Source organism: Gobio gobio (assembly GCF_949357685.1).
Source record: "Gobio gobio genome assembly, chromosome: 25".
Lineage (NCBI taxonomy): Eukaryota > Metazoa > Chordata > Actinopteri > Cypriniformes > Gobionidae > Gobio > Gobio gobio.
This window is the reverse complement of record NC_137121.1, coordinates 34,647,664-34,670,966: the sequence shown is the minus strand read 5'-3', so window position 1 is coordinate 34,670,966 and position 23,303 is coordinate 34,647,664. Positions and strand designations below refer to the sequence as shown.

At 38.4% G+C, this 23,303-nt stretch overlaps 1 protein-coding gene across 1 annotated transcript; it reads left to right on the top strand.

Annotated features, from left to right (window-relative positions):
• Positions 1-460: 460 nt before the first annotated feature.
• On the top strand, positions 461-23,303 carry dus2 (dihydrouridine synthase 2). The gene is made up of 16 exons (XM_079809789.1): positions 461-552; positions 830-966; positions 1,071-1,116; positions 1,201-1,292; positions 1,374-1,417; positions 6,310-6,370; positions 10,094-10,141; positions 10,232-10,297; positions 13,627-13,697; positions 13,792-13,878; positions 14,025-14,193; positions 14,528-14,649; positions 19,032-19,175; positions 19,606-19,693; positions 22,209-22,282; positions 22,716-23,303. The coding sequence occupies exons 1-16, from the start codon at positions 525-527 to the stop codon at positions 22,975-22,977; spliced, it is 1,539 nt and encodes a 512-aa protein (XP_079665915.1). The 5' UTR covers positions 461-524; the 3' UTR covers positions 22,978-23,303.

Below are 23,303 nucleotides of genomic sequence, written 5' to 3'. Positions count from 1 at the left end.
ATATATGCTACAAACTGATAGAAACAAACTAAATTGCTATTTAGGGAATGAGTTTTATTGTTTATAAAACTTCAATAGTTGGGATGAGCAAGACTATTTAGCACTTAACTTGATGCGTAGTAGTACAAAACAACGCTATTATAGCAGGAGGGGGGGGGGAAACATTTTTATAAAAGGCACCGCTGGGATTCGAACCCAGGATCTCCTGTTTACTAGACAGGCGCTTTAACCAACTAAGCCACGGCGCCTCCGCGCTAAAACTGGAAAATACGGCTCTTGAAGATTATAAGCGTGTGTTCATGTATTAAATGGGAATGTTCACGTTCTTATTAATTTGATTTGATTTGTATGATCGCTTAATAATTTCAAGCTTTAAAATCAGCCGTGATTTATATTTTGAAGTGAAATTATCCTCATTTCCTGGGAACTTAAGTTATAGTCGCGCGGCGATGGCGTCAACACCGGAAGCGAGTGCAGTGCACGCGTGTTCGCCGCAGCTGTAATGTTGACTGAAGTTGTGTTTGATGCGTGGAAGTTCAGCGCTGATATCATGTAAATATCTACAAAATTGAGATTATATAACTGTAATTATAATGGCACAGTTGTGTTATATATATATATATAATCAGAATACCGAATATATTTGGCTATATATTAGCTGAGTTAATAATATATGACTGAAACTAATAATGGGACCATTTAAATGCTTTGATTTTATCTGATAGTTATATAACGGTACACGGACTTTAGAAAATATAATGCCGATAATTTGTGTTTAGCTTCGTTTATCTCACCATTGACAGTGAACAAGTGAAATGTTGTTGTGCAGCGGTTGGTGGATGGGTGATGATGGCGGACAGGCTGTGTTTTGAGGGTAAGACTGCTCTGGCCCCTATGGTGCGGGTGGGCACTCTGCCCATGAGACTCCTGGCTCTGGACTATGGGGCAGATATTGTGTACTGTGAGGTGAGGAGCAACATTAACACCAATACACGTCACATTTCCTTCCATGAAGCATTTGAAGATAAAGTACTTGTTAACATGGATCTATGGGGCCTTTGGTGTTTCAGGAGCTGATTGACATCAAAATGGCTCAGTGTGAGAGAGTAGTAAACGGTACGGTCATATCAGATGTCTGAGGATATTATATAACAAACCGTGTGTAAATGGGTTCACATTTGGCAAAATATGTGTCTTCAGATGTTTTGGAGACGGTTGATTTTGTTGCTCCAGATGAGCGTGTGATGTTTCGCACCTGCGGTAAAGAGAAGAGCCGTGTGGTCTTTCAGATGGTCAGTATCCGAACTTCCTGAACGTAACATTACCTTGTTACTCATTTTAAAACATAATCTGATTCTGTGCTTGTGTTCCAGGGAACGGCTGATCCAGAGAGAGCCCTGACTGTGGCTAAGCTTGTGTGAGTTTGAAGTTTTCTTAATTTTTCTGTTAGTATCATATATCCCTTATGTTGAGAGGATTTTCCCTTTCCTGACAATCGCAGCCTCAGACAACAAACCATTGCGTCTGATGTATATGGCACACTTAACTGGGAACACTTCAGGAGTTTCGAAGTCGTCCTCTGATTGGTTGAATTCTACAGGATGTCCACGAGACGCGTGTGTTACGTTCTTTAACGGTCCGCCTGGAAACAAATGCTGACATTTCAGCGTTTCTTTAGACATATGTCTCATGTCTGTGAGACAAGTATTCACTAAGCTAGAGGTCATTTTCTGAAGACTATCTGAATGAACGTCTTTGACAGAGAGGCTGCAGATCGCGCATCATGTTTGTTTTCTTTATTTTGCAAAAAGCAAAAAAAAAAATTTATTGTTACTGTACACAAAAACTGGCACTGATAAGAAAGAAAGCAAGCCGATCGCCGACTCGAGGGGCTTAAAGGGTTAGTTCACCCAAAAATGAAAATTCTGTCATTAATTACTTACCCTCATGTCGTTCGACACCCGTCAGACCTCCGTTCATCTTCAGAACACAAATGAAGATATTTTAGTGTAAATCTGATGCCTCTGAAAGGCCTCCATTGGCTCAATGGCACGGTTCACTCTCAAGACCCTTAAAAGCTACTAAAGCAGACCTGCCAACCTTGAAGAAACTTTATGAGTACACCCCCCCCCCCCCCCACGGGCCCCCCGCGGGCCCGATAGCCCACCGCCAATGTACGCTCCACCGTTGTCCACCCACCAGTAAGAAATCTATGAGATACCTAACACTAAAATACATAATATACACAATATACTTTCACCAATTACGATTTATTAGTTACTCCATAACCAAATACAAGTAGACCATAAATGTTATACAGTTACTGCACACCCATCCTTGTGTTCAGGATATTATAAACAAAAAAGGCTGATGATGGTTAAACGTCATACAAAAATAGAACAAAAGACAAATTAAACACAAATAGTAAGATTAATAACAAACTACCGTGTTCACTAGCAAAAGTGTTTGTTTTCAAGTAGATGGCAGCAATCTTCCACTAAACTATGGCACATTTCATATTTTCACTATGAATGAAACTGAGTAGTAGATATTTTATTTGAATTTGACATAAAATGTTGCTATTATATAAATAGACTATTACAAATTTACATGTACATTTAATTTAATATTTAATCAAATTAAATATGAATTTTAATTAATAAATAAAAATGTATATAATTTAACACAACTACACAAAACTACACAACTGTAGAGTAAAACATTAATACAAAACTGATATTCCATGCGTTTAAAAAAATCTGACAAGATTAAGGCAAAATCACACTGTCTGGTGCCTCTCTAGACAACCCAGCACAATTGCTAGCATAAAGTTTAAGGTAAAAATAACTGCCATTCATTTACTAGTATCTTAATACTATGCAATTTGATAAACTGTTCATTCATTACATCACTTTACCTCTGTCTTTATCCCCATTTTTCATCTTCCCTGCATCAGATGGCTTTGGTCTTTTTGATACTATAGGGTAGGCTATGGCAGACCATAATGCTAATTTATAATGGGTCATGTGAATTCGACCATCTGTCCCAATCAGGTAACTTTTTGTCTACACCTGGTGCGAGTTAAGCACCCTCAAACGAAAGCAATGCTTTCTACATTGAATGTGGCAAGACGCGACGCGACACAACAGTTACGTTAATTAATTTATACCAGCAGGCCTAACAAAATCATACAAGAAACTAATTATGGAGCTTTGATATTACAGAAACGCCAACTCTATTCATTCACTAAAATTTGCTGAAAGTCAACAGCACAACTGTGCAACGTGCAACGTGCATGTTCACATTTTAATTATCCACAACAACCCCAAAACTTGCCCGCTTGCCTTGCACATCTGCTAATAAACGATGGGCAACTTTTTTCGACTATTTTTCTTACCTTTTTTTTTTTTTTTTTGTGTTGCTGTGGATGTTATTGAGCTTAGAAGTTTAGCTCTTGCGTTCTTCTGAACATCTCGCGTCGCGCTGCCATTGCCCGATGCCATTTTTATATCACTCCATAATCTGTCTATGTTTTAAATGCCTATTCCCCGAGTGGTAGACTACAATGACTGGCTGTTTTAAAATATCTACGAGAAGCTAGGCCTCCATACTGACAGCTGGGCTCATAGCTTGCAGGTTTGCTTAGTGCACTGTAATAATATTTAAGAATGTATATATTTTTTTCCATTTGATTGGTTCAACCGCCACATTTTTAAATATAATTTTTCGTCAAGTCAACCGCGGCTGTAACCGCCAACAGCGCATCTCTGTGAGGCGGTTCAGCCATGGCATGCAAGCCTGCAGTTATCCGGCCTGCCTAGCTCGCTTGAGGCACTGAAATGAAACGAACGCGCTCGGCGCGGGCTTGAAGCATTGTCTAGGAGGGGCGGGCATGTAAGCGGAGGGTTAAAATGAAGCGCTCTGATTGGCCGAAAGCTTTTCACTCCACTTTCACGCTGTGTCTCAGCAGCAGAATCAACGTCATAGACTGCACTGAAACCGGCGAAATGCGAGATGCAACAAAATGCGTACATAGAGAGCAGCGAATCGTACAAGCGTACCAAAGGGTCAAAATGCGTGCCGAGTACGAAAAATGCGTACATGTTGGCAGGTCTGCTAAAGACGTCGTTACAAAGTCCATCTCACTACAGTGGTTCTACAATAACTTTATGAAGCGACGACAATAGTTTTTGTGCGCAAAAAAACCCTAAATAACGACTTATATAGTGATGATGATTTCAAAACAAGGCATCATGAAGCTTTGAAGCGTTATGAATCAGTGAGTCGATTCAGCAGTTTGAATCGCCAAATTTCAGCAGTTTGGCGGTTTGACACGCGATCCGAATCATCATTCGAAAATAGCGTCGTTTAATAGGCTGATAGTCTCCCACAAACCTGCCGCACATGATAAACCATAAGTTAACACTAGTGTTAATTTCGTCAGACGAGACGAGACTAAATATGTTCGTTAACGACCTTTTTTTCCATGAAGAAGACGAGACGATGACGAGACTGCACCAATGTCCAAAAACACTGACTAAGACTAAATTAACATGCATTATTGTTGATGAAAAAGGACGAGACTAAAATGTTTTGCATAAAATAAAAACTAAGATAAAATCTCTCTTCATTTTCGTCTACAATTGTCTCTACTTTTTCATCATGAGATGAATATTCAGCTGTTCAAAATATTCCGAATATTCCCGCTGTTGCTCGAGTAGGTTACAGGTCTCTCAGACTCCGCCTGTCATCTCGCGGCCGCGCGCGTGTGGTCACGTGGTTCACGGAGCGCTCAATACCTCTAGCGCTGTGTCAGTATATGTGAATGGCTTAAGCCGCGCAAGTTACACAACAGCTTCACTATACAGGTGTTTGCAGCAATTTTTGGTAAACAGTACAGCATAGTGTGCGTCAGCCACATTTACAGTATCATTTTATTAGGGAGAGTGGTAGAGATGCAACATTGTTAACATTAATATTAATGTTTTTCTTGTATTTAGCCCTCAGGTATTCCTTACTAATTAAGTCACACTTATACTCATTGGTGGTCAAATGTGACCATACACCTTAACTATTTTAAAAATAAATAGCCTATATTTTAATTCAATAATATTTATTGAATATTTTGAGGAGATCTTTTGGTACTAAATACTATTTGTGCAATACTTATGGTCCATTAATGACCACTTAAAATATTTTTCTTCTAATATTTTTATTATTTATATTACAATTAGTGTGTTAATTAAGGTTAAAATAGAGAATTCCACTGCAAAGAGGTAAATTAGAGCCATTTTGTGGCTGGAAAAATACAAAAATTCACTTGTAATGCCATTACCCACTGGTGCCTGCATGGCTCTTTAATAATACACATGTATTCTAGTTGCTCAAAAAAGTATTGCAGATCATAACTGCTTACTTATTTGTGAAATTTTGAAATGTTAATAATAGTGAATAGTAAAGAATGCAAGCAAATATAATATAACCCCAAAAAAGTGTAAAAAACGTATTGTTCCTTATAGGCTATATACATATGAATTCATACTGAATCAAGATCGAAATCAATATTTGTGCCCATCGTCTCATGAGCTAATGCTGATTTTAGGCATCTATGCTGTAAATCAACCAGTTAGCTATGGTGTTGTTGCACATTATGCAGGTTATATATATTTTATGTAACTTATTTTGCCACAAAATATATTGAGTTTTCATTTGACTAAAGCTAGACTAAAATGACTAGACTTTTGGTCGACTAAAACTTGACTAAGATACCTTGTGTTGTCTTTTGACTAAAACTAGACTAAAATGACAAGACTTTTAGTCGACTAAAACTTGACTAACAAAAAAAGATATGTGAATGACTAAATATGACTAAAACTAACAAGGACATTTGGCACAAGACTAAGACTAAATTAAAAATAGGTGACAAAATTAACACTAGTTAACACATTCCATGATGTGCCATAGCCAAGCCACATACGATCCAATTCAAAAGCATATATAGTGAAAAGTTGGCCCACATGTGCTCAGCCATGCCATATCTAGGCCAGATGTACCAGCCTTCTGCCACATTTGACCCAAATGTTCTTGCTATCTGGGATAGCTTATAAATCTCTCTCATTATGCTATATTATCACCAAATATTGGATTCCATATTTACTTTCTTTAAATTAGGAAAAGTTTTGTATTTGTGTTCCAGGGTTTTCACCACAGCGTAAGGGATATTCACAGTAGACCAAGTGTTGCGTATAGTGTTGCTCTGAATGATCACTTTTGAACTTGTTTGACGTGGCAGTTTTTCATCCTGAACAGGGAAAACGATGTCGCAGCCGTTGATGTGAATATGGGCTGTCCCAAGGAATACTCCACAAAGGTACGGTTCGGTTCTGTGTCGCACATACAGTGGGGTTTGAAAGTCTGAGGCCATATTGCATATCTGGAATTCAAAATCATATTTAAAATTAGAAATGAACACAAAAAATGTGGATTTTGAAAAACAAAAGTAACATTGTGACCTGAAATAAAGAAGAAATATTGTCACGGTAAACTCCCTTGTACAAAAGGATGCTTTTACTGGAACATTTAAATCAAGTCATGTTGGATAACACTGGGGAAATGCACTACAGTAGGGCTGGGCCGATAAACGATATATCGAATCGCGATAAAATTCATGTCGATAACAATGATAAGCTCTGGACGTTTTTACTCTATAGATCACCCAATTGCACAACAGAAATAAATGCGAGAACAGCCAGTCAGAGTCAGTCAGCGTGCAGCTTTTAACGTAAGTACACAAGTGGAAATGAGTGGATGCGGTGACGAACATTAATTCAAAAGTGAAGCTAACCTTGAGTCATCATCCAAAGACGATGAATTTGTTGATAAAAGGTAGCACGAAATGTTACTCATTTGATCCGCGTCACACAGACCATATCCGCTCTGGTTAAAGTCCAAACGGCAGGAGCTCACTAGAAGAGATCCTCTCTGAACGGTTATGCGAACTCTAAAGCGCGTTGTGAGACCCAGAAGCGCGTGCATTCAATGGAAAACACAAATGTCTCTGTGATTTAAGCTAGTTTAATGCCTGATGTAACAGCGCTGACAAACAGGAGAAACACTGTGTGCAATGATACAGTCAGAAGGCTTTTCCATGTATTAAAGGAGTAATGGAATATTACAGTATTTTTTTGTGATTGAGCTATAGAATTTGTGCATTTATGCTAAATGTTTTTAGGCTAGGTCTACTGTTTTTCATACAAATACCATAGAAACCATATAGATACATTTGACCAAGGCAGTGAAGAGCTATATGCATGTTTTTAACTGTGGTTATCATGATCTAAATCTATGATACTATGGAAGACCAATGCCTCATTTTAATAAAAAATCATCATAAGCAGGGCTCTGAACCGGTTCAAGGAACGAAAACGAAAACCGGAAACGAACGAAATTTTAAGAGGAACAAAAACGAAATCAAAATCAATTTGAATCGTTCTGAACAGAAACGTTCATTTGAAATGGCCATTAACCGGTTAATAACGTTATTTTATCGTTCTCTTTAATATTTTAATTTGGCAGTGACCAATAATGAATAGAGTAGTACAGCATGTGACGTTGACGGATCAAGCGTGAGTGAAATGCCCACGCTCCATCATCTATGAATCTACCGTCAGTGTGGAGCGCACATTTTCATGCCTCAAGTACATTTCTTTCCTCACTGAGGTCATCAATGAAAGCGCAGGTATTGGAGGACATTCTTTTCGTACGTTTAAATAAGCAGTTCGGACTTTAAGCTCAAATAGACTGATTTAGGCTAGTTTGTGGATTCCGTTTAAGCCTATCCAAGTAGGTTACTAGCATCTATCAAACATTTGTCCTATAGTCTTTCAGATTGCCAATACAGGACAGGTCAGTGTTTTCTATATAGACGGCTGATGCTTCGTATTAAATGGTGTTATATTGCATTAAATGATCAAGCTTTATTAGCTGACTGAATTTGATTATGCGTTGCAAGGACGTGTTGCGCAGTGTTTGCTTTGAAATTAGCAGCATTAAAAGAGCAATAGTTATCCAGTTTATTTATTCTTTATTCATGCAATTTTTTAAACAAGTCGTGTTGAAAAAAAGTTATGTACAAAGAATGTTATCACTCTTCTGAAAAGAATTAGGCATATGTCCACTTTCGATTGTCTAACGCTCCATTAAAACAGGTCAATATTTGTCCCGCTGTTTATGCTTTGTAATTAATGCATGCATTTCTGTTGTGGTTTTAAAAATGTTATGAAATAAATATTAAAGTTTAATTACCATGCGTCATATTATTATTGAGTGAAAATAAGTCTATTTATACATATTTGTTTAAAGTATAGGCTAAATTAAAATAACGTTATTAACCGTTATTTTTTTTAATCAAACCGTTTTCGGAACAGTAATGTTTAATGAGGAACGCAAAAACGGAAACGCTATAATATCGATTCTGCTCGGAGTGAACCGATTGATATTTTTTTCAGTTTTTAAGCCCTGGTCATAATATATTTTGCCATATAAAAATAAGGAATTTTTTTACAGATGTCCGTGTTTTTGTTAATGCGCATAATTTACATCTGCATCCTCCAAACTCAAGCTACCACTACTGTCAACTCACTGTCAAATGTGCATATTACTAAACATGTAATATTATTAATTCTGCAGCTGAAGATATAGGCCAAAGTCAGGCGACACAAACCTGTTTCATGACTAGAAAAAATATCACCTATTAGAACATGCAGAAACTAGAACATTAATTTTTTCTATTAAGAAATGTATTTTGTTAAGGAAAAATGACTGGAAAAGTGTAAGTAATTCAAAAACGTGAAGTGTGTCATATTCTGACAATAAAGAGTAGTTTAAAACCACAATTAACAGTCTGGTTTGTACAACCTTCAATTAGGAGCAAAAATCTGCCTTTAAATTTGAAAGAAATAAATAATATCGTGATATTTATCGATATCGACTGATATGAACAGATTTGATCGAAATCAATTTTTGGCCATATCGCCCAGCCCTACACTTCAGGCATTACAACATTCATATTAAGCTTTAATTTTTGCTTCTCACTCAAATAGAGCTCTGTTTTTGTAGGCCAAGCCTTGAAGCCACGATTTTGAAATGAAAGATGACCAATCGCAGCGATTTTTGTGGACACGGCTCCTAATCAGTATCCCTATGTCCAACAGTGAGAGAGGTTCAAAGATGGCTGTTGTCACGGTCTTGCGACCAAAGATAATTTTCATAAATTTAGCATGATCATCTCAGTGTGTTTGCTGCTACGACTTATGTCTGCTGACAAGCCGATAAAAATGCAACATGTAATGGCGTGTTGATCAACGCAACATGGTGTTAAAACTTAAATCCATTTACTTCAAGCTTGATTTGCAAAATGCCTGGTTGGCCTCTTTTCTCTGGCCATGACCGTGTCCATATTCCCCTCTTTCGCTTCCTCCTTTTTTTCAGCACACATAAAAACTACAATTGCCAAAGTGCGATTCATCTTTCCAACTTCTGTGACCAACAAAAGCTTATGATTCCCAAACGTTCTGTTCATCATGATAATCTCCACAAATGAACACTAACTACACCACAACTTCTACGTCACCATCACTAAGCTTCTGCCAACTCTTTCAGTCTATAAAACATTTTCCCTGAAAGTTTGAGTTATAATAGTTTGATTATAAACACAACAAGGCTGTGAAAGTGACCCGTTCACTTCGGTGTTAATGACAACCTCTGTAGTCCCATTTAGACACCTTTTACAAGACAAGTTAAATCTTTAAAAGCACCACAAGAGGGCATTACTGATGTATTTTATGTTGTAGAATAAACCGTGTTCACCACAGACCTTATTTCAGCCAATTAAACAAAACCAATTGACTTTGGGATGATGATAAAATGCAACTTTTGACCTGTAAAAATACATCATCCCTGCAGCTCTTTAGTGTTAAGGTGATAACTTAATTTGTCATGGCAGAAAAGAGTGAATTGTGTTGTATTATGTGCACATTTGATTATGTATTTATTCATATTTATTTCTGCTGCTGTTCACATTCATCTCACATAGGGAGGAATGGGTTCGGCGCTTCTCTCTGACCCCGAGAAAATCGAAGCTGTAAGTTTTCTTACTTTATGCATTTGTTTATACTATATCAGTTTTATAACGATTATTAACTTTTTGTATGTTAAACGTCTTGTCTTTTAGATTCTGAGCACTCTTGTGAATGGAATCTCCAAACCAGTCACATGTAAAATCAGAATACTTCCAACGGTAAAGTGATGCTTTTCTATGTGTTTTTTTTGTTGTGTAATTTTAAATTGTGCAAATTTTTTGGAAAAGAGAACCTAATTATAACCAAATTATTGGCACCCCTGGTAAATGATCAAAGATGGCTGTAAAAATAAATCTGCATTGTTTATCCTTTTGATCTTCCATTCAAAATATTCGCAAAAATTTAACCTTTCATTGAAGTAAAAGAATTGAAAGTGGGGGAGAACTCACATTATGAAATAAATGCTTTTCTCCAAAACACGTTGGCCATAATTATTGGCATAATACTTTTTGCAACCTCTTTTGGAGATCAGAGATCATTCCTCCATACAGAATCTCTCCAGATCCTTCAGATTCCAGCTCTTCTCTTCAGTTCATCACTCATTCTCTACAGGGTTCAGGTCAGGGACTGGGACGGTTTTGATGTTTGTTTTGGATCGTTGTCCTGATGGAAGATCCAACCACGGCCCATTATAAGATCTCTAGCAGAAGCGTCAGGTTTTGATTTTCTATCTGTTGGTATTTGCTAGAATCCATGATGCCATGAATCTGAACAAGAAGTCCAGGACCTCCAGCAAAAAAATAAACATTAAAGATCCAGCGGTTTATTTAACCGTTGGAATGGGGGACTTTTATCCCCGTTTCCACCAAAGCCATCTGGTGTGTTTGCTGCCAAAAAGATCTTTTTTTAAGAACCAGGTCCCGTCTGAAGCTCAAGTCGTGACTGAATCTGCTGGAGTTTGTTTCCGGATGAGTGAGGAGGATTTTTATTCAAACCTCCCAAACAACATGTGGTGATGTAGGAGGTGGTGATGTAGGAGTTGTTTGATATTTGTTTCTCTTTCTGACCCAAGACTCAACTAATCTCTGTGATTCTCATCTGTGATCTTGTAGAGTCTTTGTCCACTCAAACTCTCCTCCTCTCGTGCGTTAGGACGATTTAGACACACGTCCTCTTCCAGGCAGATTCAGAACATCTTTAGTTGATTGAACTTCTTCATTATTGCCCTGATGGTGGAAATGGGGATTTTCAATGCTTTAGATTTTTTCTTAGTCACTTTCTATTTTGTGAAGCTCAATCTTCTGCTGCACATCAGAACTATATTCTGTGGTTTTACTCATTGTGATGGATGATTAAAGCGATAGTTAACCCTGAAATGAAAACAAAGCCATCTTTTACTCCCCCTGCTGTTGTTCCAATGTCCTATGTCCTTATATCTTTTTCAGACCGCAAAAGCAGAAATAAAAAAAAAATAGTCCTGCACGCGCTCCTCCATATAATGGCAGTGAAAGGCGACTTTACGGAAAGTATACAAAAGTATCACACAATGATACAGTGAGACGTGCCATATATGGAAAATGTTCAGGAGGTATACTATAAGGTTTAGCTTAATATTCAGTCAAAATACTGAGCTCGGCCGTGTGTTTGAATGAAATATCAAAAGGATAAACAAAGCAGATTTATTTTTACAGCCATCTTTGATCATATTTTCCAAGGGTGCCAATAATTCTTACAAATGACTTTAAAACCCTTAAAACCGGGTACACACTGTGTGATTTATAATAGTCCTTCACGATTGTTCCTTGTCAAACTGTACGACCATGATCCCCGCTGTAAGCCATGTCACACTGTAAGATCTCAGTTGTCATTAATGTCAGACTGTACGATAGAAAAACGAAGATAATTTGACGGTGGTCGTAGGAGAAGTCACACTGCAGGACTGTGCGCCAAATCTTCTGACACTGACAGAATTTCGTCTGAGGTAAAATTTGATCGCAGCGGTCATTAATCAGCTGAACGTGTCAAACTAACGATCAAAGACTTCAGATTCTTTTAGGATTTGCCTAATTTGTCTCAGACGGCCAAATCGTGACCAAAATCGCACAGTGTGCACCCGGCTTTAGTCCCAGTTTCACAGACAGGGCTTAGATTAAGCCAGGATTAGGCCTTAATGTTACATTTAATCGTAACATCTTGACAGAAAAAAAGGGCACTAATATTTTAAGATATCTCAGTACTAGTTGCTCAACAGCTCAAACATGCATTTTATTCTGAGACTACCCTTAAGCCTTTTCTGTGAAACCTGGTATATGTTTATTGTTCCTGGTAATTAATATATGATAGGATTTTATATATATATATATATACAACCCCAAAACAGAAAAAGTTGGGACAGTATGGAAAACGCAAATAAAAAAGTGATTTCTAAATTTACTTTGACTTGTATTTCATTGCAGACAATATGAACACAAAATATTTCATGTTTCGTCTGGTCAACTTCATGTCATTTGTAAATATCCATCCTTTCCTGTCATTCAGACCTGCAACACATTTCAAAAAAAGTTGGGACAGTAAAGCATTTACCACTTTGTAATGTTGCCATTCCTTTTCACAACACTTAAAAGATGTTTAAGATCCTTTTCTTCTTTGGTCCGGAGCACACGGCGTCCATTCCTCCCAAAAAATACCTGAAATACTGATTCATCTGACCACAGTACACGTTTCCACTGTGTGATGGTCCATCCCAGATGCCTCCGAGCCCAGAGAAGTCGACGGCGCTTCTGGACACTGTTAACATAGGGCTTCCTTTTGGCACAGTACAGTTTTAACTGGCATTTGTGGATGTAACTACGTATTGTGGTGCCTGACAAAGGTTTGCCAAAGTAGTCCTGAGCCCATGTGGTGATATCGCTTCTAGATGAATGACGATTCTTGATGCAGTGCCGCCTGAGGGATCGGAGATCACGGTTGTTCAGCTTAGGCTTGCGCCCTTGTCCTTTACGCACTGAAATTCCTCCAGATTCCTTGAATCTTTTAATTGTTATGCACTGTTGAATGTGAAATATCCAAATCTCTTCCTATCTTTCTTTGAGGAACATTGTTTTTAAACATTTCAATAATTTTCTCACGTATTTGTTGGCAAACTGGCGATCCTCGGCCCATCTTTGCTCCTAAAGGATTAGACCTTTCTTGGATGCTGCTTTTGTACCAAATCATAATTACAATCACCTGTTGACATCACCTGTTTCAAATCACATCATTATTTAACCATTTTACCTCATTACTAGCCCTAAATTGCTCCTGTCCCAACTTTTTTTGAAATGTGTTGCAGGTCTGAATGACAGGAAAGGATGCATATTTACAAATGACATGAAGTTGACCAGACAAAACATGAAATATGTTGTGTTCATATTGTCTGCAATGAAATACAAGTCAAAGTATAGAAATCACTTCTTTTTTATTTATTTGCGTTTTCCATACTGTCCCAACTTTTTCTGATTTGGGGTTGTATAAAAATAGTAATCATTGATGTAATGTGCTCTTTCAGCTTGAGGACACAGTGAATTTAGTGAAGAGAATTGAAAAAACAGGAGTGGCGGCCATAGCAGTGCACGGCAGGTTCGAAGCGTGTTCGCTAAACATCTTCTTACATGTGATTTCTTCTTGCGTCTGGTGACGGCATCTTTATATTTGACCTTTCTGTTGTTGTCAGGATGAAAGAGGAGAGGCCGCGGCATCCAGTCCACTGTGACTATATTCAGGCCGTAGCTGAGAGTGTGTCCATACCTGTCATTGCCAAGTCAGGCTTTACCCTTCATTACACTTATGCCACAACTACTCGAAGTATTTGTGAAATGGAAACTTTTCGTATTTACACATGCAATGCAATTGGTATGATTGGTTCCTGTAGTTATCTTGGTGTGTTCATCATTTGTCTCTCTGTAGTGGTGGCTCTTCAGACATGGTGAAGACATTTGAGGACATAGAGACGTTTCGAGTTGCTACAGGAGCATCGTCTGTCATGATCGCACGGGCGGCCATGTGGAATCCTTCAGTCTTCCGCCAGCAGGGGGCGCTGTCTGTGGAGCAGGTCATGGAGGAATACATCAAATACGTAAGCGGGGCAACATTTGAGCATGTCTTGAGTTCAGCCATAAATGATTCAAACAACCAATAACTTATATTTGTAAGTACATTTTTTGTTGTTCACAGGGATAATAAAGTTGTGCAACACATCATAAAACATGAAAGGAAAATTAGTCAAATAAAATGCATTGAAATATTATACTATGATCAATAAAATGCATAGTGAATGTATCAGATGACTGACATTATCTTCCATAAACATATTCTATTCCAGAAGTGTCTTCCCAAATAGTATTGTAAATACATGTGAAAAATGTTGTTTGGGTCTTAATGAGATCTTTTTTTCTTATGTCTACTAACAGGCTGTTCGCTATGAAAATAACCCGTTTAACACCAAATACTGCTTATGTCAGATGCTCCGAGACAGAGTCGAGTCTCCATTTGGAAAACGCTTGCATGCAGCTCAGACCAGTGAAGAGATATGGTAACTATGTTTTGTATATGTGGAATTTCTGTTTATGTATATGGTCCCTTTCGATTAGGCTCCAATTGTCACTATTAACTATGAATTTTGCCTCGATAATTACTTTTTACTTGAATTACTGCTTATTAATTGTTAGTAAGGTAGATGTGATGTTTGGGTATTGTGTAGGATTAAAGGGTTAGTTCACCCAAAAATGAAAATTGTCATTAATTCCTCACCCTCATGCCGTTCCAAACCCGTAAGACCTCCGTTCATCTTCAGAACACAAATGAAGATATTTCTGTTGAAATGCGATGGCTCAGAAAGGCCTCCATTGGCAGCAATGACATTTCCTCTCTCAAGACCCAGAAAAGCTACTAAATGTATGATCTGCGTCATATTCTCGCGCATGCGTCGTGGAGGCACACACGGAAGACAAGAAGAGGTTGAATAAAGTCGTTATTTAGATATTTTTTTTGCACACAAAAACTATTGTCGTCGCTTCGTAAAATTATTGTAGAGTCACTGTGGTGAGATGGACTTTGTAACGACGTTTTAAGTGCCTTTTATGGGTCTTGTGAGTGTAAATGTACTGAATGGCAATGGAGGCCTATCTGAAGCCTTTCTCAGCATATGCTTTACACTAAAATATCTTCATGAACGGAGGTCTGACGGGTGTCGAACGACATGAGGGTGAGTAGAATTTTCATTTTTGGGTGAACTAACCCTTTAATATTAGTACTAATAAACAGCCAATATCCAAGTAATATGCATGCTGCTAATTGGGGTGTGACGAGACTTTTAGCTTACGAGATGAGACACGAGATTGGTTTCACGAGAACGAGACAATATTTTTACATTGTATTTTTAATTCATCATCAATGATGAAATGCATGACTAGAAAAATTGTTTGCAGGTGCATTTGAAATGTTTCAAATCATCATCTTGTAATGAATGTCATATCAGTTCTACTTGAGTATGAATTATCATATTCAGTAAATGCTCCCGTTTACTTTCACTTTCAATTTCGCGATAGTGTTGTCAAAAGTACCGACCACGATACCAAGTCGGTACTGAAATTTTAAATTGAGCGCTGTTGAGCAGAATCGTAAACACCTCTGACTGGCCATTGTGCTCATGCGCTCATCAAACATGTCTGTGATTGGCTACAATGACCTGCGCTTCAAAAACATGTTGTAAATATACATGCTTTTCACAAAGCGCTTACACAGATACACACGGGAGCGTGTGAATGCAGGTGCCTATCAGCGCTGGTCGACGCCTGCTTGTGCTTTCAAACACTCCCGCTCTCAAAACACTTACAAACACTTCCGTGTGCTTTCAAACGCTTGTGTGCGTTGATCATTGTAGCCAATCACAGACACATCCGATGAGCGCATGAGCACTGGCCAGTCAGAGGTGTTTACGGTTCCAGCTCAACAGCGCTCAAAGCGGCACATTTTTTTTTATTTCAGTACCTACTTAGTATCGCAGTCGGTACTTTTGACAACACTATTTTGCGAGCGGTTGTGCTGAATGCGCATTTCAAAATATAAGACGTTTGTCTGACGCTTTTGTTGCGCAACGAATCCTCCGCCGTCATGTGATCAGTGCTGCGCCATATGTACGGCTCGAACAGCTCGTGTTGGATGAGCTGATGGAATTGAAGCGACTGTTATCCACCTGAAGTAAATAGTTTTTATTTCTATAAAAAGCAAAACGACAGTGTAATGTAAACGTAGCGTTGGCATATTCTATCCTTACTTCACCCTCACACTCCGTCATAACAATGATCGCGTCATACCCCTACTAATAATCAATTAGCTAATAGTGAGAATTGAAATGTATGTATATACAGCCATGGACTGAATTATTGGCACCCCTGGTAAATAGGATCAAATCTCCATTGTTTATCTTTTTGACGTTTAATAAAAAAATTAACAGAAATCTGACCTTTCATTGCAGTAAGGGAATTGAAAGTGAGGGGAGGTGTTTATGAAATGAATGTTTTGGCACATATTTGACCATTTGTTTAGACGCTGCTTTTGGGTATTTTCAGCTGTCCATTATGTAGACAGTGAAGGCTATAACTAGCGCTGCTTTTGTACTTTCGACTGAACAGTTTGCTTATTTCCTATTGTACAAACTTCTTATACTTTTATGATGGCTAATACTGTTTATTTAAATATTTTTCAACAAATATTATTTGATATAAATAGCATGAAGTATTTGGTATTTAAAAAGGTTTCAGACCGTTAATAAGGACAGGTGGGCCAAATCCATCCCGCCAATCATGTCCATCATACCATGCAGACGCCGACTGACCTGGGAGAAACATTTTCCAATATTTCTGTCGACTGAACCAGAGATACTAATCATTTGTGAATTATTCTTTTGGCTTGATTCTTTCTTTTCCGTGAATTGGCCAAACGCACTTGCGTAATGGTCTGAAACGATTCAGATTTGTTCGCTCTGTCACTGAATCATCTGAAGCGATTTCTCGATCAGTAACAGCAAATAGAGCTGTTCAGCTGTTTCACTGGTTTCCTTTGAGCTGCGCAGCACGGCCCAGGATAACGGAGCGCAAGCTCAAAGGAGTCGCGTTTACTCCCGGCTTAAAATTACTTTGAAATCTCCAAATCGCCACCCTTACAAACATTTAATGTACTGTGGTAATTTACCATGGTTTGGGCAGAAATGTTGAATAGTTATATATTGATTACCATGTTCTAGTCATTTATGTTGTATTAGGTGGGTAAGAGAATATATAATTAGGGGCCAATCCCCGAAGGTGCAGGCACCTATTGAAACCGTTAGATTTCTTATTATTATTATTCTGCCGCAAGTCTATGGCAGCCCATAGAACTGCTTGCGGGAAAGTTGTGAAATTTGGCACACAGATAGAGGACAGTCCCAGCATTAACCACACCAATTTTGGAATCTCTTAAACAATCCCTCTAGCGCCACCACCTGTCCAAAGTTTGACTCATATAGTTGCTAATAACTTTCGAACCATAAGGGCTAGAAACAAAATTATTTTTTCCTCTGATTCCTTGGCTCAAGCCAATCCGATTGCACCATATGACGTCACTTTCCGTCATAATAATTTTCCCGCCCTTTTTACTTAACCGAAAAACCTACTTTTGCGAACTCCTCCTAGGCCGTTGCTCCAATTTGCACGAAAATTGAACCAGATCATCACCAGACTCTGCTGACAAAACCGTATTAGACTCGAGATGATTAGTCAAACTGTTATTGAACAACGCTCGAATTAAATCGACAGTGCTCACAAAAATGAAAGTCAGGCTTTATCTCCGCAACGCTTTGGCATATTCTAACCAAACTTGGTGTGTGTTATGCCAACCATGACCTGAGGCTGCCTGCAGCGTTTCGGCGCAGTGCCACCTAGTGGTCCAGAGATACAAAAATTTGATATTTTTGATTATAACTTAAGAATGCTTTAGCCAAACATCACAAAACTGGTCTCTTTAGAGTCGGGGCATCACGCTGAGCCATACCATACCCAATTTTCCCATATCAACCATTTTGGGCGTCGGCCATTTTGAATTTTGTCAGAAAGTGCTATGTTTTACAAACGCATTGGCGTATCATTAAGAAACTCGGTGTGTGTCTTCGTCACCAAGCCCTGAAAGTACACAAAGTTTCAAGGCAGCGCCACCTTGTGGACAAAAGTTATAATGATTTTTCCAATTATGCTAATAACTTTTGATTAAATTTGACTATTGTCATAAAACTGGTTTTAATAGATTCCTTGGGTCATGCCAAGAGCATGGATCTCAATTTTACCATATTTGGCCAAACATTCTGTTCGCCATATGGATTTCCTTTAGAAACCTACTTTTTCAAACTCCTCCTAGACGATTTGTCTGATTTTCACCAAAATCGAATCGTAACATCTTCAGACTATTACAGCAAAAAGTATTAATTTCCTGTCAACAGACAAAACCATTTTCATATACTGCAGCGACAAAGTTGAGCCATGATGCCAAACTGCCTCTTGAGGCTGTATCTCTGCAATGCTTTGACATACTGACACCAAACTTTGCCTTTGTCATTGATGTGGTGTGGTCAGAGTGAGATGACAATTTCGTTAGTGCGCCACCTATTGGTCAAAAGTGACAAACCATTAAATAATATTATTAGTGACTATATATGATTTTTCAGCCATTTTGCCTAAAATCATCTTAAAACGCCTTTAATTGCTCATTTTTGCAGTTGGTCTATCCCTCCCAGCCATGTTGGCATGTCTTGTCGTCTTCTTTGCGCTTGGCCCCGTTAATGGCTGCTCGCAGCTATATTTCATATTTGTTATGAGTTTATGGCAATTTCTTTGTGAAGGTGTGTATAGTTTATTTATTTGTGTGTGTGTGTCTATTTTGCAGTGAGGTGTTTGGATTGACTGACTTCTACATGAAGACCAACGCTGAACTGGAGGCTAGAAAAGCTGCCCGACAGACCAACGGTGATCAGTCAGAAAACCCTGAACTGGATGATGATGTCATCACAATGCCTGTCCGCTTTGAAAGGTGAATTGTGACCCTCTCATGACCCATGTGGCCCCATGGCCCTAAAGGCCGCTACATACTCCGCAAGAACAGAGAAAAAAGTTCTCGCTCCCAGGGCTGTGAGAACAAAATGAAAATCAAAATGTTCTCGCAGCTCGTTCTCGACACATCGTCTGAGCAGAATTTTTTTCCTTGTGGGTGTCCGAGAACTATTGTGTGATTGGTCAGAATTTTAAAGTGGGCGGGGTTAATGCGGAGAAACGGAGATGTTCGGCACCTGCTTTTCTCGTGAAGTATGGAATGTACTGGCCAGAACTATTTTTGTTCTTGTTCTTGCCACCTCAAGAAAACAAACACATTTCTTTGTTCTTGCAGAGTATGTACCAAGCGAAAGCACTTTGACTTGTGCACTGTATTTACTGTGTTTATGATGTGCGTCTGTGTTTCCCAGGCGAGATTATCCACCTCAGATCACCCCAAAGATGTACCTGCTGGAATGGACCCGGAAGGAAAAGCTTGATCAACCTGTATATGAGACGGTCAGTTCCATTAGATGGCAGTGGTTCTCAACTAGCGCCATGGCAAACTTCCATATAAATGATTTAAAGCACACTTAGTTCTTTCAAAAATGTGCTCACTAATGTATATTTACTTCTTTTAAGTAATAAAGTATTCTCGTAAGTTTATAATATGCCATTGAAAATGCATACGGGTAAGGGGTTCGAATGCCGGTCGCCATGTTGCCCCTCCATCTTGAAAGTACATTAGCCAAAGAGGGACATACCCGTGAATTCAAGCTTCGCCTTTCGCGTTTTAACACTCGATGGCACCGTGTCGAATGTGGATGAGGTCGAACAGGAAGTCATGTTAATCTTGGACTAAATCGGCCACCGTAGGAGTTAAAACGAAGTCGGAATTGAGAGGAAGAGAAACTAATATTCACTGGATGGTCACATACCTTTTGACCACTAGATGGGGTAAAATATCACACAGTGTAGCTTTATGCATTAAAATGCTGGTTACTGTATGATGATTGACATCACGAAATGGCCTTTAACAATTAGTAAATAAACTGCTAAATGTATGGTTTTCGAATTCATTTTATTCATGCATGGATTGCGTCTAACTCGCAGCACCATCTGTGGGACACTATTAGCATGTTAGCCAGGGTTCAAAACGCCAATACAGAGTAAAAATCAGTGTTGAAACGGCAGTAACCCGGTAACTTAAAAAAATAAATAAAAATACAATGCATGGCTTAGTGCGATCATCAAATTGCAACGGTTGTGATGTAATTCTGTAAATCTACATTCTGACACGCTGCATGTTTCAGAGTTAAGCACAGCACTGTTCATTTTTCAGTTTCCATTCACAGTAAATGTTACTGTGTAAGTGCTGTGTGTTTGGGTCGCTTATAATTTGCATTTGTGAACGCAACCTTTGTCAACCATCTTCATAAATTCATAATGAGAATGTTTATAAATCTGTTGTTACAAAGAGTGTTAAAGTGTTAAGGTCCCTGTGGCTTTCCGCCAAAATAAAAGCTCAGTGGTTTAACGTTGGAAAACAAAGAAATTAGGACAAGCATACATGTTAGAATTGTCTTCTCTTTTTTTTATAATAATAATAATAATAATTCTGTTAATGCTTTTATTATAACCTATATTGTATTACATATAAATGTAGTATTATTAAGGTTTTTAAATACTTGATTTTTTTTATTGTACAATACAAAAGTATATAAGAGACAAACGTGCTTTTGCGCTTTGGCTGGCACCGAGCCAGACACACACACGCTCAGCGCTCGTCACATATCACAACTATTCAGTGTTTTCAACCACATCATGTTTGTTTCAGACATTTAAATGCACATAAGTACTAGCAAAAAATACACACTGACGTATGGAAGCAGCAATAACAATCCTTTCAGACAGTAATAATTTGACTACGTGTTTTATTCGCATCAGATACACATTATATAGTAACTCTATAGTTTACTCTATTCTTCTCCCAGTTCAGCGGTCACTCACTTTCATGTATTTCGTGAGACGAGGATGAATATACGTGTTATAAATCTGATAAATCTCTGAGGCGCAAACTAACATGGCGGCGCCCATCGCGCATTATAAATCAACTAACACACATTCACTCACACATATTTGAAAATCACAATATCAGACAGTTTGTGACTTAGTTTGCAAGTTTGTGAATATTTTGAATAAAAAATAAAAAACAAATAAACCCGATACAGCTGTTATACAGCGCTATTGTGGCTGCTGTGTGTCATGTGAGAAGCATGACAGCGTCGCCATGGAAACAGTAAGGTGATGCGTCGAAAGCATTTAGCCAGAGAACATGGTCATATTTTAAAAAAAAAGCTGAAGCTTGAAGCTGGTTTGTAGCAGAGCAAGAATACCGTCTACTTTGCTGTTATTAGTACTGTAGTGTAACAGTTTAGTGTTAAATTAGGCCTGTTGTAGTTGGGTTAGGTGGCTTAGGTTTTACTGGGAATTTAAATAAATTGTGTTTTTAATTTATTTATATATTTAAGTATACTTTAAACTTTTAATAAATTGTTCAATTTAAATAATAATTTTTAAAAAATCAATAAAAAGCCATTATTTAATGTCATCCACCTCGTTTTGTGGCCTTTTTAATTTTTTTAAAGTATTGGTTTAGGCACCGGAAAAAAACCCAACCCTAGTCGTGACGCGCGCGCGCACACACAACGCTCAGAAAGACGTGCGCCAGTATCGGGTACTCTTTTGCGCTTGAACAAACAATAACGCACAGAATTATGCCAAAGTGCCCGTTTTGTGCAGTCTCAAATTAGTCAAATAACGTCTTAAATGAACTTGTGTGAGAAAATGAGATGTGAGTGACAGCGCGTCAGATCCCCGTCATGTTCGGCAGCGGCACATCTTAAAGTCACAGCAGCACTTTGTTCTGTGATGAACATTAATGACAATGTGGCGTTGAGAACCGCTGGTGTATAGGATTATACTAATTTATTAACCTATGACCGATTGTTTAAACAGCTTGTTTACTCTTTAGGAGCAGCGAACTCAAGATCGAGCTTTTCAGTCTACGGTTATTGTGTCTGAGAAGACGTACCGCTCTACCCTGTGGTGAGTCTGAGTCGTGTAGTCTATTTTTTTATGTTGGCTGCATGTTTTGTGATTATTTTGTACTAAATATTGAAGTTTATAAATGTGTTTTTGCACATCTGGCCGAGTGGCGCCACACATTGTTCTAATATGGGGTTTTAATTTGGCGTGACAAACGCGCCAGGACTTTTTTTTCTCGTAACAGAGGAAAGAACTTAAAATAGTCCGTCGTTTTGGGTCATACAGACAAGACTAAGACATCATCTGAAACTCTAAATGGGTCTTTTTATTCGCATACACTCATAATAACAAATCACTTTTGTAAAATAAAGGAAAAAGAAACCGTGTACCTCAGTCACAATAAGAATTATATCTATAGAAAGCTTGAAATGATAGTGTAGTAACTCAGAGAGAATGATATTTCTGTCTCTGAACGCATTTTTACTCTCTCCAGGGAGAAGTCGAAGAAGTTTGCCGAGCAGGCGGCAGCTATAGTGTGTTTACGCACTCTCGGGCTTCCAGAGGGTCGGCTCGGAGAGGAGAACAGTGGACTGGTAAATAAACGCAAGAGGGACGACAACAAATGCGCTCCGCTAAATGACAATGAGTCAGCAACACGAAAGAGACACATAAGTGAACCCCCACAGGAAGAGGAAGAGAAATGCAGGACGAAAGTTGTGAATGGTGACTGTGGTCAGACCACAGGTGAACATTGACACTCGGCGTCTGAACTCACTGTAAAACACTTTCATTACTCGTCATGTCAACGCTAAGTGCCATATTATCTGACAAACTACCGTGCGCTTTGTATTTGCTTTTACGGTTGTTAAATCATTATCAAGTGCCATCTCTGTTTTATTGCAGACTATTAGAAATACTGTTTGTCATTTTGTCCTATGCCACTTTTTTATATAATGATCTGGATGGATTTCCACCCTTCACCTGAAGGGCGCAGTGTTGCTCCAATTCCTACAGTACAAACCGGTCCCATATGGTGTCATGAAACTTTAGCGTCATTGTGAAATAAACCGTTTTAACTATG